At 50.9% G+C, this 15,438-nt stretch overlaps 5 protein-coding genes across 5 annotated transcripts; all 5 read right to left on the bottom strand.

Moving 5' to 3' along the window:
- Positions 1-2,611: 2,611 nt before the first annotated feature.
- Positions 2,612-3,346, bottom strand: BO86DRAFT_404708 (uncharacterized protein; the record flags this gene model as incomplete). Its single annotated transcript, XM_025674040.1, has 1 exon — positions 2,612-3,346. The coding sequence occupies one exon, from the start codon at positions 3,344-3,346 to the stop codon at positions 2,612-2,614; it is 735 nt and encodes a 244-aa protein (XP_025522296.1).
- Positions 3,347-4,412: 1,066 nt separating this feature from the next.
- Positions 4,413-7,556, bottom strand: BO86DRAFT_325835 (F-box protein; the record flags this gene model as incomplete). Its single annotated transcript, XM_025668542.1, has 2 exons — positions 4,413-5,224; positions 5,291-7,556. The coding sequence occupies 2 exons, from the start codon at positions 7,554-7,556 to the stop codon at positions 4,413-4,415; spliced, it is 3,078 nt and encodes a 1,025-aa protein (XP_025522295.1).
- Positions 7,557-10,199: 2,643 nt separating this feature from the next.
- BO86DRAFT_413903 (Mpv17/PMP22 family protein) lies at positions 10,200-11,290 on the bottom strand. Its single transcript, XM_025674789.1, has 3 exons — positions 10,951-11,290; positions 10,538-10,846; positions 10,200-10,451 (listed from the first exon to the last, which is right to left on the bottom strand). The coding sequence occupies exons 1-3, from the start codon at positions 11,047-11,049 to the stop codon at positions 10,302-10,304; spliced, it is 558 nt and encodes a 185-aa protein (XP_025522294.1). The 5' UTR covers positions 11,050-11,290; the 3' UTR covers positions 10,200-10,301.
- Positions 11,291-11,631: 341 nt separating this feature from the next.
- On the bottom strand, positions 11,632-13,227 carry BO86DRAFT_372890 (putative iron-sulfur cluster-binding protein; the record flags this gene model as incomplete). The annotated part of the gene is made up of 5 exons (XM_025670365.1): positions 12,937-13,227; positions 12,426-12,879; positions 12,003-12,371; positions 11,730-11,891; positions 11,632-11,681 (listed from the first exon to the last, which is right to left on the bottom strand). Exons 1-5 carry the CDS (start codon positions 13,207-13,209, stop codon positions 11,632-11,634), a joined length of 1,308 nt encoding a protein of 435 aa, XP_025522293.1. The 5' UTR covers positions 13,210-13,227.
- A 364-nt stretch (positions 13,228-13,591) lies between these two features.
- Positions 13,592-15,162, bottom strand: BO86DRAFT_372888 (aromatic ring-hydroxylating oxygenase subunit alpha). Its single transcript, XM_025670364.1, has 5 exons — positions 14,774-15,162; positions 14,566-14,718; positions 14,318-14,499; positions 13,839-14,254; positions 13,592-13,787 (listed from the first exon to the last, which is right to left on the bottom strand). The coding sequence occupies exons 1-5, from the start codon at positions 14,858-14,860 to the stop codon at positions 13,660-13,662; spliced, it is 966 nt and encodes a 321-aa protein (XP_025522292.1). The 5' UTR covers positions 14,861-15,162; the 3' UTR covers positions 13,592-13,659.
- Between the last annotated feature and the right edge of the window lie 276 nt (positions 15,163-15,438).

Here is a 15,438-nt window from a genome sequence, read left to right as displayed (position 1 = left end):
GTTCCGTGACCCATTCATCTGTCATATTCGGTCTGGGGGGGGGGGGAAGAAATCGAACTGTTCTTTCCTCGTTCCGCGATCGACGCGTTTCGAGTGCGCGTTTCCCCGAAGGGCAAGTGATATATCACAAATCCGGCAACGCGGGTCCGATTTTCCCAATAATTGATCGGGTTATGGGATCGCTCCGGCAATAGTCGTGTCCTGGCATGGGGAGTCCTTTTTACTTTGTCTTCCAGAAGCGTGGCAGGAAGATGATGGTGGTGGCTCTCTATCATTCTCCTATCGCATCGGCCGTGATCGGACGCGATCCCGAACCCTCAAGATCGCACAGCACATTCCAAACCTTTTCTCTGCGCTACCAAATTCTGGACTTGATGAGACAGAATCTGCAGGTAGATCTAGCTAAAGCCCACGAAGAATGGATGGCGAAGAACGCTAGAATTTTCCCATGAATACTCCTTTTTTCTATTGAAGGTTTACTAGCGTTTTGAGACAAGAGTCCTAGAGTTTGTTTATTGGACTGTACTTGGAACGGTACCTGAAGGGAGCCGACGGGCGGCCAGCTTTAAAGTTTAGCCCTTATCGCGCAATGCCGACCGGATTGTCTGTCTATCAATGCGTCGCTAACTGAAAAGCTGTCATCTATCTGAGATCAACCAAATTCCTGCATATACCACGCAATCTCTCCACGCTGCTCTGTAGATCACTAGCAGAGTGTAAGTGTACGCAGTACGCAGTACGCACAGTTCCCGCTGCTAAGGGCAAGGGGCGTCCAAGCCATGCAACCACAAGGATCGACTGACCCTGCCACAAGGATCTTCCGATCTATATCTGATGCTTCTTTACCCGAGGTCGTTCCAGGGCAATGGTTGGCAATCACTGCCTGGGGATGTTTGAGTTGTATAGATGATGCTACAGCCCTTCAGTCCCTTCGAAGGTGGATGGTCCATTCGGTGACAAGGCCAGAATGAGCGATCGGTCACTTATTCAGATATCCCTCGACCTGGCTTACCAATGTCTGTACGGCCACCGGTGCTCGTATTACGTCAACTCGTAGGAGTCAATCCAGATCGGGCTATCTCTAGGGTTACCTCCACGCCACTTGAAATAGAAACTCTACGCCTTGATTACTCGAGTGCCTCCTTGGACTTTCAGTCCCTTATCAAGTTAAGGCACCATAGCCCCAAGGAAATTGCCGGGCCCAGTCCGCTTAGTCCAATTCTTGTATCGTCGTGCCTTGTCAGCCGGGGGAGATCAGTTGATTAAGAAGGGTAACTTGATTGACGTTGTGTCGACCGGCCCGACCACCAGGTAGAAAGGGTTGCTGGGCCAAGGAAACACGATTCCCCCGAGGAGAAACGTCGTGAAGAATATGGGGATGTGTATGGGGTGGGGGGTGCGTTTACAGTCGTGGACCCGTTCCTGGTGGTCGTGTAACTGTGGTTAGAGACGTTGGGGCTTGGGGCTATGGACACGAGGTTTCTAGCCTATGTGGAGTCCGCGCAGAGGCTTCATGCATTAAGGGCATTTAACATGGCAACGAAATTGCATGGTTCTAGGTGGTTTTAAGCTGGGTTTATGTGTTAGTGGGTTGATCTAAAGCCGATAGACAGTTCATGACTACATAGGTTATATCCATTTGCTTCATCAGTCACTCGATACCACTTGATTCATATTTGCTTGGAGTCTGAGTAGCGAAACTCAGTAACAGTGCATTGAATGAACCCATCAAGAACAGAACCTTGACAGAGGAAGAACATTGGTGGATACATGTTCTTTTTGATGGTTTGGGGTTTGTTGCAAGGCCATTTCGACACAACATAACAGGCTCATTCATGTGTGTGCTTTTGATGAGTTTTTTGACCAAGTAGGACTTGACTCGAAAGTCGGTTTGGCAATCCAGAGCTCGCAGTCTGGCAGGTCTATAATAGCACTGGCTTCTCCTATAAGCAGCAATAGTCAGCGTTCCGCAGCTGCCACATGCATGCCAGCGAAGCGAATCGTGGCTATTTGTGCCGCTCAGGCCCATGTATAGGTGCTGAAGACGCTGTCTAATTAGAACAACCAGCCCGGGGAGTCACGGGGAGGATGCGAAGCACGATGGAACATATAAAGGGACGGCAAACAGCCGCAGGAGCCGTCATTTTATAGATCTTTACTTGTATTTAAGGAGTTACAGGGCGTACCGGGCATGTAGCTGTGCCGCAATAGGCGGGCTGAGTTCTCTCACGGGGCTCCTTATGTTAAGAACATGAGTTGAATTGAATTGAGTTGAATCGCTCAGGCTCAAAAGCCAGTAGCCAGTAGCCATAGATCCAAGGCAGGGGATCAGACAACACGCCACAGCTAATGAAACAGAATACCATACCAAACTCAGAGAGAGTTACTAGAGTAGCAATTTGTTCGTGGGTATTCATTGTTCTATACACACACCATCTAGATCTGCAGACCTGGTTTAGATCTTGTGTGACCACTTTTGCTATCCTCGGTCCCCTCCCTAAGCAAGAGTCACCCCACGGTGTCGCATAGCATAAGCAATTTCTGAATCGGAAGGCTGAAAGCCGATTGAAGGCATTCGGAAACCTCTTCGGCCAAGGCTCCGGAATATCGCCTACCACCAATCTTCGATCGAAGTCCAACCGTTGAAGTCAAGCAAGTAGTCTTCGCTGTCGCCCTGCGGTAGGACTCGGAATATGATATACAGCTTCTGGGTGCTGGAATTGCCCCCCCGCTTTGGGCATTCCAGCACCACGCCTACTTCCAGCTTCCCGCAACGCGGCAATGCATCTATGGCGGACGAGATCTCTATGTGGCATCGATTCAGGCAGTTGTATGGCCCGTGTGGGCCGTAAAGGGGACAGAAAGCTCTGTTGTGACCGTAGGGGATTCCAGGGCAACGCACGCGAATCCTCGAACTCGGAGCGTTCTGGAGGAGCATGGTCCGCCAATTGTCGCGTAGGCGCCAGTGGCAAGTACAGGGCCGGATGGGTGGGCCGTCCGACGTCTGGGGTAGGCCACCATGCAAGGTAATCCCCCCATGGGGTGCCAGGAACTCCGTCACGTTGCGAAGTTCGTCCGAATTGATCATGAGGGACGCAAACGCAAGGACCTTGCGAATTTTCGGAGAGGTTTGGATGAGATCTTTCCATGCGGAGCACACGTGCTTGGACATGAGGATGGTGTACATGTCCACGTTTAAAAAGATCAGCTCGAGGATTTCTGGGATGAAGAATATCGCGGATGCTTCTGGCCTTAGGGATATCTCTGGAACGAGCATCTTGGCTGATTGCATCCCCGAGTCCAAGGACACATCGGGATCTAGCAATCTATTGGTTGCTGGTGCCATCTTTGAATTCAAGGAAGGTTGAGCCGGTCGACGGGTTCTTTGCTGTATACTTCTCTTGGAAAACCTGAGGAGTATTATACTGATTGACAGTAAGCGAGGGTCAGAAGTGGTCTGTTGATGGGTCTCCTTGGTATTGGACGTTGGGCTTGCTGCTGCTGGATAATTCGATGGTTGTGGGAGGTGATGGCCATCAACGATGAGTCAAATCTTGCTGCTGGTGTCAACACCACATCATCCTCGTCATGCTGACCTAACATCGCTGTCGACCTCATGATATTGACTCTCTATGTCTGGATGCCGTCTGAGCACAAGCTGCGTCAAGAGCATTTACTCGCGCCCCATCGTCAAACAACCACCGTCAGTAAGACCATCTCAGCGTCGAAAACTCGCATGGCCACCTGCTCAGCTCACACCATTGATCACAACTGTTAACACATAAGAGTGATCCATCCCGGTGTCAGGTTCGTAACCATGGTATCCGACTCTGGCTGTTTCGCAGCGGAGGCAGAGAGACAGCTGGTCGGCACTTGTCGCGACGGGCGCGGCAGGTGAGGCAGTCGGTTTGACGGTGGCGGTTTCTCTGGATGGCACATTCATTTGTGCTGGTTTCGTTCGAACTTTGTGAATACGTTGATTTAAGTTGTCGTGGTCTCGGTTCGTGGAGAGTAGTTATGTATGGCAACCATGTGAGCGGAGCGGCTGCCGCAATAATCTGTCACTGCAGTCAATGGACCTGACCTGTCTAGATCTTGCCTACTTGGGCTGTTGAAAGGGATTGAGTTTTACGCTAAACATCCATCTATTGTACTCCCTTGTATTTACATAACTGATAGTATTTCTATATGTCAGGCAGTGCTCATGAATCCGTCATCACATCGCAGACCCGCAATAAATGAAACAGTGTACAAACATGTAAAGACGGTGGTATTAACCCCACACAGAAAACCACCGAGGCTAAGAAAATAAATTCCAACATACAAGGCTAGTGCTTAATATGGGCAACCATCCCGATAGACTAAAACTCCGAATTACCCAAGTCTCTTCCCAACTCGGTCAATACATGCACCTACAACGATTTGGCCCATTTCCACCCCGAAGTCCTGGACTCAGGGCTGTTGATGACCGACGACAGCAGACTCTCACTGGGCGGAGTTCGACGTCCTTGGCCTTCCTGTCGATTCCGGTGCTCCCGCTTGAGCAAGGAGACCGCGGCACTGGCATTGATCCCCTCGCCGCTGTCCGTGATCTTCAGGGCCCATTTGGCGTCTTCTTCCTTGAAGCCTAGCTCTCGAACCAGCAGATCCATGGCTTTGTCCGTTGGGTCTTGGACTTGCGGGTGTCGAAAAACAGGCGCAGTGCTTCGCTGGTTTAGGGCTGGCACGGTGGGGCTGGTCCGTGGAGGAGAGACCAGGCTCTCTGTTCGGGCTGGCCCGCGTGATTGACCTTCTAGGCGACTGATTATCATTTCATATTGGGAAATCGGTCGCTCTTCTACGAGCGGAGGTGGCTTGGGCAGGTTCATGGATTGCTGTTTCTGAAACTTGAGCTGCACCGAGTAGGCGGCTTGTCTGCGGCGCTGCATGTCCAGCGAAGGGTCACTTGTCACAGGGTTGTCGCTCAAAGGGGAGTTATCAAACGGACTAGATGCTCGGGAGGACGACTCGGAGCGGGTCCCTCCCCGTGGCTTATAAGCTTTCGATACAGCGTCCCGCAAGAACGATGACCGGGTGGCAACGGTGTCCGAAGCCAGCCAGTTCGTCAGCCCCATAGATTGGGCTTTTCGGAAATTAGCCAAAACGGTATTCTCGTCCGCTGTGATCGACCCGAGGGTCAATACTGCTGATAGACCAAGTGTAAGGATATAATGAGTCCACTCCTCTAATCATCGACCATATCAGCTCAGTTGAACATATCCGAGATCAGGGGAGCAGGCCATCTACTTACCTAGAACTGCTTCCTCCTTTGCAGTGGCATTTTCTTTCACATTGTGTCCTTCAAACACTCCCACCTCTCGTGCCATCCTTGCTTTCCCATGCATGGGCTGGAGCAGTACGCCAAGGCAGGTCCATATTTCAGTCATGCTATGTAGCTGCCTCTGCGATAAACCGCCCATGTTACCATGTCCAAACCCTGTAGGTGGCTCAAACAAGACGCTGCCCATGTCGAAATGATCAGTGATAGACTGTGCCACAGAGACACGCTGGTCGGTGACATTTACCCCGCCTTCAAGCCATGCCATTTGTCCAGCGATATCACCCTCTCTGTGCTTGCCGCAGCCAAATAAACGGCAAAACGTCCAGACCCGCCAGAAGGCTTCATCAACCTCGGTCGCACAGACATCGTCGAGGCCAGACAGCCCACGAATCGTATCCGGTCGCAAAAACGACGAACATCGGGCTAGAATGATGGACTTCAGCTGGGCGACGGTACAGATATCCTGCGCGTAGTGTTTGAGATAGAGGGCCGGAGTATACTCGGGGACAGGAGCATCGGGGTCAACGAGTACCTGCCACTCTGTACCCCAAGGGGGACTCATCTCGCGCAATTCCCACGCAGGCGGCGACATGACGAAAACGGCGTTCTTGATCAACTCCAACTCATGGTCTTTGAACGCGCGGTAGAAGCTTTTGCAGATCAACGAAACATTAAAGAGGTCGTCGAGCGAGTCAACTTGTCGCAAAATCGTTAGAACAACAGCCTCAGGCAATGTGTTGCGCATTCCTTCTGGAAGGGGTTGAGTAGTGTGCGTAGTGTCGCTTGATTGTCTGATTTGCGATACGGCAGGATTGGCATCGAGCTCATATATGGGCGGAGCCTGCGAAGCATTTCGGCGTCGAGACGTATTTGTAGCCACACTCCCATACTTGCTGTATGACACAAAGTATTTCTCTGACGCTCCCTCAACAAACGCATCATTCAGCTTATTATATCTCGGACTGTGATTGGCATTCTCGTTCATTTTCTTTGCTGTGGACTGAGGTGGTGCCGGCCTCGTGAAACCGGGATCGCCAATTTCCTTTGTCTTCAGGGACGACAGAGTTGGATATCGCTCCGGCGTGCTGTGATTGGATGCTGGGGTGATATTCGAAACTGTGACAGGGGAGCCGGGAAGTTCGGCAACTTCACCTTTGTCCTCATCTCGAGTAAAATAAGATGAGTGCAAATTGGAGTCTAGTGCTGACGCGGTGAAAGGGTTACCAGAAGGTCGGAATTCGGGTCGGCCAGACCAGTGGTTGAGGCCCGGCAGACCAAAAGAGAACGACCTTTTGTTCTTGGAGTCTTTCTTTGTCAGGCTCAATCCCTCGCGGGATTGAGCTTTAACAGCCTGCTGCACATCATGGATACTCATAGGAGACATTGGTCTTAGCCTTGTAGCCATCGTGCCCATGCTTTCTCTACGCATCTGCAAATTCCCACCAGAGTGGTGTAGATGACTATGGGAAGTAAATGTGTGTGTTTGCTGTGATTCTGTGAGACGAGCCATGCTCTGTTCCGGTGGTCCGGCAGCTTTGGACAGCGACGGACGATGATAGTTCTCCTGAATATCTGGCAGCGAGGGTGACTTCAGAGACCTATAGTTGCTATGCCCAGCCTCACGGCTTCTGGGCAAGTGGTGAGATCTATGACGGGCCAACAATGGTGGCAGTTGGAATGACGGTTCCTCGGGAAGTGGTTTGTCTCTCAGCTCCTTTATTGACGAGTGCCTGGATATAGTTCGAGATGGGGATTTTTGTGACGTTCCATCGCCTTCGAAGGATCCCAACAGTTCGGATGAAGAAGCATGTACTGAATATGGAGAATTTCGTCCCGAAGACAAGCTCAGAGAGCTTTGACTCGTAATCGAAGATCTTAGGGTATATCCTGACGATCGTTTGTCTGTGGTCTCTTCTGATGATACAGATGGCGGTCGACCTTTGCTTCCCGACGAGTCGGATAATTTCAAGCTCGTAGAGTCCAGGGGACGAGTCAGACCATTCTTCGTTCTCGCTGGTATTTGAGCGGCATTGCTTGTAGGAGATGCCAGGGAAAAGTGGGAAGCAAGTTCCGGAAAAAAGCGAGCCCAGCGCGTTCCTGACCAAGATGGCGGCTTGTCGGACATGGGTGAAATCGATTCGTCGTCGACGTCTTCATCGTCCTCCGCAATATCTGACCCCGATCCATCCTCCGGCTTAGATTTGTCTAGGCCGTGGAGATCATGAATATTGAACATTTTGACCCCAGCTGGCTGAGAGACGTTACTGAGCGTTTGTAGTGTGTTCATCTCGGAAAACCGCAACGACCTTCGTGTCTCAGGTGTCACAACCACCCGAGCCCCGCTCGAGGTGATACCAGACTCGGGATCTGGATAAGAGAGTAGATATTCTGGGAATCACTTGACCCTCGTTGAGCAAATCGAGTACGTCAATCCACGCCGCACAGCCTTAGACGTACTTTATGCCAGCCGCCCGTCAGGCATGGTTAAACCGTCGGAGGGGTTCCCTGTCCGTCGCACTGCGCTCGTTCCAAATTAAGTCCTATGGACCGATTTCGAACACAGAAGAGATAATTTCGAATTGGCTCTGTTGAGTCAGAACCTAGTAGCGAGGTTTCTGATCGAGGAAAGAGGAGTAGGAATGGTAGGCAGCTTTCGTAAGTTGAGCGCACTCGACTTATGGACCTTATTCCCGTATTCAAGAGTCAGCTTACTATCGCCGACGGATAATTCGGGATAAACAATAAATTGCAGCGGGACCGTATAAATAATCATCCAGGTTCCATCGCCGAGTGTGCGACAAGTAGCAGCGAATGAACTGACCTTGCAAGAAATACTGGGTATTGCTGACAGATACTAAGGTAGATAGTCGGACAAGGTTCCTTCTCGGGTGAGGGGACTGGACTGATTGCGCGGGGGCGACGGTGGGATAAAAGAAGATTAAGAAAGCAACGCGAGTCTAGTCTCCACGTGCAGGAGAGACGACTTCTTCCCACCCCCCTTTATCCAGGAATGTAAGTAAGGAAGGAGTCTAGCAGAGGTTAGGTGAAGTGCTAACGACATGACGCCAGCGGAAATAACTAATGAGCATGAGCATGCAGGCTGATAGGCGGGAGGAGGAGGAAACACAACACGAGGGAGGAAAAGGCACGGGCATGGATGGGGAAGGACGGCATTGTCGAACCGCGGGGGCCAAAAAGACAATACAATACCGTACGTACCAAAAGCAGGAACAGTGGTGGGGTGGTAAGCATAGAATATTCATCTGGCTTCCATTCTTGCAAGTGCAGACTCTTGAATCAATGTAGATAAGAATAGTGGAATCTACATAACGATCATGCCCAACGCGAGTAAATCAGAAATGCAAATGTTGGCTGCGCCAGCTGCTCAGCCATCGGATCTTCAACCATCCCTGGCAAGCCTAGTTTTACCGTACCGTACGGCGGGCATCAAGGATGCAGACTGCACGGTGTCTTTCTCCGCATGTACTAGACAGTATGTCGCAGCCACTGCACTTATCTCCTGGCTGGACCAAGAGGCAGTGCCACACACTCTTTTCGGGTCCTAGGCACTCCGTAGTCTGTCCTGTACACGAGACTTGGCTTATCCCTGTATTCGATCGGATCCCAATAGCATAAAACTTTCCCCAACCTGCCCTGGAGCAATTTGTCACATCTTCTCAACCCAGAGAGAAGTCAAGTGTAGGGATTCAGAGCGTCACGCTTGGAACTCTCGGACACCGGCATGTAAGACCTGCATGAAGTCACGGGAAAGATCCAGCCCCCCTGTTGAGAAATCAACCAGCTCTCACCCAAGAGCAATATCTTAAAAGGAATAGAGTATGGCTCTAAGCCTTAACACCATTCTCATGCAGGGTCGGATCAGACTGTAAGCACCTACGATGAGTTCATGCATCCCTCTCCAAGACGATGATCAAACCGCCACACCGTTGAACAGTTGGAAATTAGCCAACGCCGTTTCAGAGCAAAGGCTTGCTTGCTTTGATTTGTTTTTCGGTAAAGATCGACAGCCTCGAAGCCTCGATCATCAGTGCCGGGCAAACATCTCTGTGGGGCGTGCGGATCACTGTACGGCGTAGCCAGCCTGGAAGGTTCAAAGGATCACTTGACATGGCATGGCATACAGATACTCCTACTCTTCTTGTCTACTGGCATGGAACCTGACAATTGTTCCTCCTATAAATAGAGGGTGGCTCCACTCCACCATACCGAATTGGGTTATACTCCAGGGACTCCCGCTCGGAACCAGACATGGTCCTCTTCCTGCATGCTGGGACAAGACGCAAGTTGCTGGGAACTTGACAGCAGCAGGGCTGAATCATGCTTGTGCCTTGGAGAGGTTACAGGTTGGCAATGGTACAGTACCTGGAAATGTGGGAAGATGTTTTCCGCCCCCAGATCAAGTATGAAACTCAAAGACATTAGTTTGAATTAGCTTCTGCTACGGCGCCTTTAGGTGGCCCTAAGATGGGGGCCAGGTACAAGGTGCACTTAATTGTTGGTGGAATCCTGAGTCAAATCTTCGGCCGAGTCGCAAGATTCAAGGTGATTGCATTGTTATGCTGTTTCAGCGTAGAGTACCGCAGCTACCAATGCTGCTTCGAGTGTCATCCATGACCGAAGCCTTCAACCGGAACGCTTGGTGTGACGCCAAGGGATTTCCCCACACACACAACCATGCAGAAAGGCGTCATTTCTCTAGAGTCTCACCACACAATGTTTCTGGGTCTTTAAAACGACCAGCATATATGGCGGCACCCAATCAAGCCGCATCTGCCTCAGACAAAGTCATCACAACATTGATGAACAACGTCTTTTCTGCCTGGTTTGTGCAAAAAAAAAAAAAAATAAAAAAGGAAGGCTAACACATAGCATGCTTTCCTGGACATTGTTCGATACGTGTTGTATGTGCTCCCTGTCCAAGATGCATGCTCCAAGCAATGCATTCAAAATGACAACATATCTAACCAGACATAAGACTAAGATAAACCGCCCAGATAACACCAAACAGACTCCCAACAAGCAGTCGCTTATCCACTGGTACCACCGTGAAGTTCAAGACTGACACAAAAGGCCAAAGCTTGAAACCCGCGACCAGGATCGGCCAGAAATCCTAGTCAGGAGGGGTTAGCAAGTCCATCGCTCATCCAAGGATCTTCTGCTATTTCGAAGGGGCAGGGGATAAAGGAGGAACCATACATTCTGAATCTGCTGCGTAATCGTCTCCCAGTCCTGACCACGCAGGAGCCCCATCGTCGTGATGAAGGCGACAGTGTTCCAGGCACCGCCCACCACCTGGTCAATGACAATCTTCAACACGGTGTTGGTCACGTTCAATTTGGTCTGCGCCCCTGCAGCACCCTCCGTTTTGGCCTTTGGTGCCGGAACCACTTTCTGGCCAGGGAACCTGGCCTCGAGTCCTTCGAGCCAGAGGAAGGTTAGGGGCGAGAGAATGAAAGCGGACGTTGTGAACTGAAGTAGTGCCTGGCTGTCAAGCTCAAAGGGTCTCTGTAGGGTCGTGTTAGCTACATTGCAGCTGCAAACTCGGTAATCATCTGGAGAAAACCCAAGTCCTTGCGCCGTATACAGCTGAGCGTTGCGACCGTACGTACTTCATCTTTGTAGGCGCCGATCGCCTGCGCTAGGGCGTTGGAACCAGCATTGATTACTGCGGCTTGTAAAGTTGCCTTGGCTATCGGGGAAAGTGCCATGACGATATCGAAGAAAGGCTGAAGTGACGTGTAGTTCTAGGCCACGTGGAGTCGCTTGATCTGGGCTCCTAGCGCTGTAACCGATTGGGGTAGAAAGGTTTCAATCAAGGAGTGTGTATCCACAAGTCAAACTTATGATCAAGCTTCAAGGGATGCTTTGGCAGGAAGTAGAGATATGACAACGAAAAAAGAATCAAATGGACAGGGGGGTAGGTTTTAGTAGTGGGTAGGTAACTTGGCGATGACGAGCAGGTTTGGGGATGGAGCTGTGGGGGTGGGAGAAAAAGGAAGGTTTACACGCCGCCAGCGGATCCTCGACCGACTGACTTCATTTCTTGTTGGTGGATTCAGTTCGGGCCCACCACACCTTACCGGAAACCACTAGAATCAGGGTCTGCTCAGAAGTGCGGTACCCGCACGGTCTCTAGAATGAAAGTATGTACAATCCACTCAGTACTCTTATCAACATGGAGGATGTCTTGCTCATTGAAAGTACCATGCGCAACACATCTCAGGGTGTTGCATTACCTTTGACCATCGTGAATGAAATTACTAACATCACTAGATCTCTCCAATACAGAATCACCAGGACATGTCCTGGCCTCGATCTACACAATCCAGCTCCTTGCAAACTTCGACTGTGTCAGCGATTGTCTACTCAAGCAAGGGTTATGGCTTACGTTGCTCCGCCTGCTCAAACCTTGCATTCTCCCTGGGCTTCCTCATGGCGGGGAACACTTCGACTCCTTGTTGCCTTTCCAACTTTAAATGGGCCTTCAGTGCATCAAGGACAGCTTGTTGCATGCCTATCAGGGTGTTGTCAGATATGGTTTTTGCACGTCCTATTTCAATAAGCTGACTGGTCGACTTACCTGCATCTTTTGCAGCTGATTGAGGAGTGACGCATGCAGAGCAGGCGGAAACCCAGTTATCAACCTTGATCGTGATGGAACCAGTCGAGTCATACCTAGTATTCTCAAGGTTGAAGCGATATTCTGTCTCCAGCTCAGCAACTGTTTTCTGGAGCTGATTAGCCGTCTCCTGCGCTATAGCTTCAGTTTCAGAGACCCTCGTGCTGCTGCTGCTGCTGCTGTACAAATCAAGTCTGAAAGAAGTCCTCTGCGCAGACACCGGGATGCAGGTCAATGTGAACCAATATGCCGTTCTCTCAATTGTCTGGACTGTCGTGATCGGGAAGACGCTTATGCTTTCGTCGCCCTCTTTTGAGAGCCCAAGCCTATCCAACAACCAACAAAGGAACTTTCGCTGGATTCCTGCACTCCTTATACTCTCCTGCTCGATCAAAGACTCGGCAACCCTCACTACACAGCACTCTCAGCAATACAACTCCAATCCTCGGATGAGTTATTACCTACTACACAACTTCCAATTGACTTGGCCCTCAACTGTCTGCCCACCTTCCCATCTCGACCGCGGTGCAAACTCATCAAGCAACCCTACCTCCGGCGGCGGAACCGTCAAGTTGGCATCCAAGTTCACAAACACGAAGCCCGCCCGGCTCGTAAAGGTATGCACAGCGAACAGGGCATTCTGCGCGCGATCGAATCCCGTCACCCCGTCAAAGTGCGGCGCCTTGATGAGCTGCCCGAGACTGTTGTAGCTCCAGCCGTGGTACCGACAGCCGAGAACGGTGGACGAGCCGCGATCCTTCCGAGTGACCGGGTATGCGCGATGGCGGCACACGTTGTGAAAGGCCCGGAGCTCGCCGTCCTTGCCTAGAATCAGGAATATGGGGAATCCGGCGACAGTAAAGGCGTGGTAGTCGCCTGGTTTGGAGAATTGACTGCGGTGCGAGAGGCAGAGCCAGTGCTGAGGTTGAGGTGTTAGATACCTGAGAGAAGGAGACGGACGGAGAGGGGTGGTTACTTTACTGAAGACTGCGCGACGTTCGAGTTCATATGTGTTAGCTCCTGTCCACCAATTGGCAGGGTAATCGGGCTCTTTGCTAATTGCGATGATTTCTTCGTGCTCGAGAGATGGCTCGGGTGAAGGGAGCTTGGTGTGTCTAGGAGTATATTTGAAGTAGGTTTGGAGCAAAGGATGGGTCCAGGTCTGATACAACAAGGCTAATCCGACTAGCAGTCCAACTACTAGAGGTGTTGTTAAAGCTGGTGGAGCTACTGAGTACGATGCTTCCATTATGACGAACAAAGATAGTTGAAAAGAAGTCCTAGAAAGATGCCACTCCCAGCCTGGGCGCGAAAGAGCGTTTATATAGAAGCTCGATTGTCCCCGAGGTCAGAGCGCTGGAATACGTCTCCACCGGCCTGCATGAACCACCAGAGTTGACCAGTAGGACACTGTCATGCTGTGATACGATTAGACTTCTACTTGAATCATACCCGTGACCCCTCTTTGACTTGCCGGATTTGGTGAGACTATCCAGGGTCTACGGTGCCAAGCTGTCACCCGTTATTGACAGTCTAGATTGAGCTGCATTAATGATAGGACTCAGAATCAACCGGTTCTTATCCTGCTTGCACGCAACATTGACAATAACGAGACAATTTTCCTTGCCTCTGACGTCAAGCGTTGATAGCGAACCACTCATTTAATTATTATGGATGTTCGCACCGTTCAGTCCCGGTATCATGCAACAACAGCCATAGTCATCTCAGCTCCTTCCTTATGTGCAATCGCTTTCTTACTCCCTGCCTGCTTCGCTTGATCGGCAGCGTACTGCTCACACACCAGCTCAAACACGCGCCCCTGGTAGACTGAGAAAGATGAGCATCGCAGCAACCACAGACCTTTCACAGTATACTCACACGACACCCCATTCTCCTTCTCCGGGTTCAAGATCCCTTCGCTATAAATGCCCCTAGCAAGGTTATCCTGAGCCTTCTCACACAGCTCGTAATCCTCCATCGCCACCTGCCGAACGAACTTATAGTACTGCTCGAACTTCTCGCCCGACTCCATGTGGTAGTAGTCGAATTCCATCCTCGTCACATGAGGATCCTCCGTCGGACAGACGCGGAACGACGACATGCCCCCGCCATACACATTCAGGGTGCAGTTCGGGAAAAAGTACAGAAAAAGGCCGTCGTCCGCTTTTGCAGGATCGGCTATGTGCTGGGAGAAGTTTTGATGGTTGTGCACCGCGTACGAGGTCGGGGGGTAGTAGACGGAGAAGGACGGGTGCGTGTACTGGCAATGCAGGCACTCTTGGTAGCCATCCACCCTGGTTCAGCATCAATCAGTCGAGCTTCCCGAGGCCATCTGCTTGTCCTGGACCACTTCATACATAGTCTTCCAGTTGAATCGACCTTCATATTTGATGCTGTGTCGGTACGGAAGCTTGGTAAAGTTCACTTTCTGGAGCAACGGTTCCAGGTCGGGGAAATACTCATGGAAACTCGGGGCCTCGTCCCCCAAGGCTGCGAAGACCAGACCAGTGGGAGTGACACGATGTCTTAGCGGTCGTTCCTGTGGCCTTATCAGCGCTATGTTTCAGGATCACCGTACGGTTCCGAGTTGGAAATCGAAGCCTACAGTCTCCGCGCATTGCACTTGGATCTCCTCTGCGCCAGGATAAGGGCCATCCCCGGAGCATCGAAAAGCAACCAGTGGGCGCTGAGCGATCTCGTATTCGACTTTTGCGCCCACCTCACGGAATCGAGTGACGGGACCTAAAAGATACCATGACTGTGGGTGTGATTAGGTTAGGTGCTTTTGAGAATCGAAGCAGGAAACCTCGTGCCTTCAGAAACACGGCTCTCCTTTCAAGCTGATAGAGCCCTTGACTACGATACCAGGATGCAGGCAAAGTACGATGGAGTTCAGGCATTTTCGAGATGATTTTGAGGTCAGTATCAGGAATGGCACCAGCTAATCCATCAAAGCTTCCGCTGGTCGACCTGCTTTCCTTTCTTATAGAAACGGATGCAATGCGTCTTGGAGTGGTGACCTGCAGCCACAGAAGTTCCCATTGGACAGGCGTATCGTTTCCTGAAGAGGTTATGAGATCCCGTGTTCACGGTTCTCTACATGTACTTCGTTTACTTATGTACTGTAGTTTTCCATGACGAGACTCGAGTGCTACTGGGCGGATGAGAGATAGATTGACCAGTCAGAGATCGCAGATACAAGCCGCGCATAAGCTCGATCTCTGCTGCAAAACCCAGGGTAGTGAGCGATTCACAGTATGTCTTGGGACTCATCCGTGCGTTCTGTAAACCGGGGGCAAGTAGTTGATATAGAAGATCGCAATTCTAGTTCTCAGCAGAGAAATTGATTGATGAGTGGGCACTCCATATAGACTCGTAATTCCTCCAGATAAGCGTAGATTAATTCTGGCTCCCCAAATGACTGATGCATTGAGGTTTAGTTGCTGCCTGGCTGCGGGCCATCATTCCTGCCGGTGGC

This window comes from Aspergillus japonicus, assembly GCF_003184785.1.
Source record: "Aspergillus japonicus CBS 114.51 unplaced genomic scaffold BO86scaffold_102, whole genome shotgun sequence".
Taxonomy (NCBI): domain Eukaryota; kingdom Fungi; phylum Ascomycota; class Eurotiomycetes; order Eurotiales; family Aspergillaceae; genus Aspergillus; species Aspergillus japonicus.
Note: the sequence above shows the minus strand (reverse complement) of the source record. Positions and strands in the feature narration are given on the sequence as shown.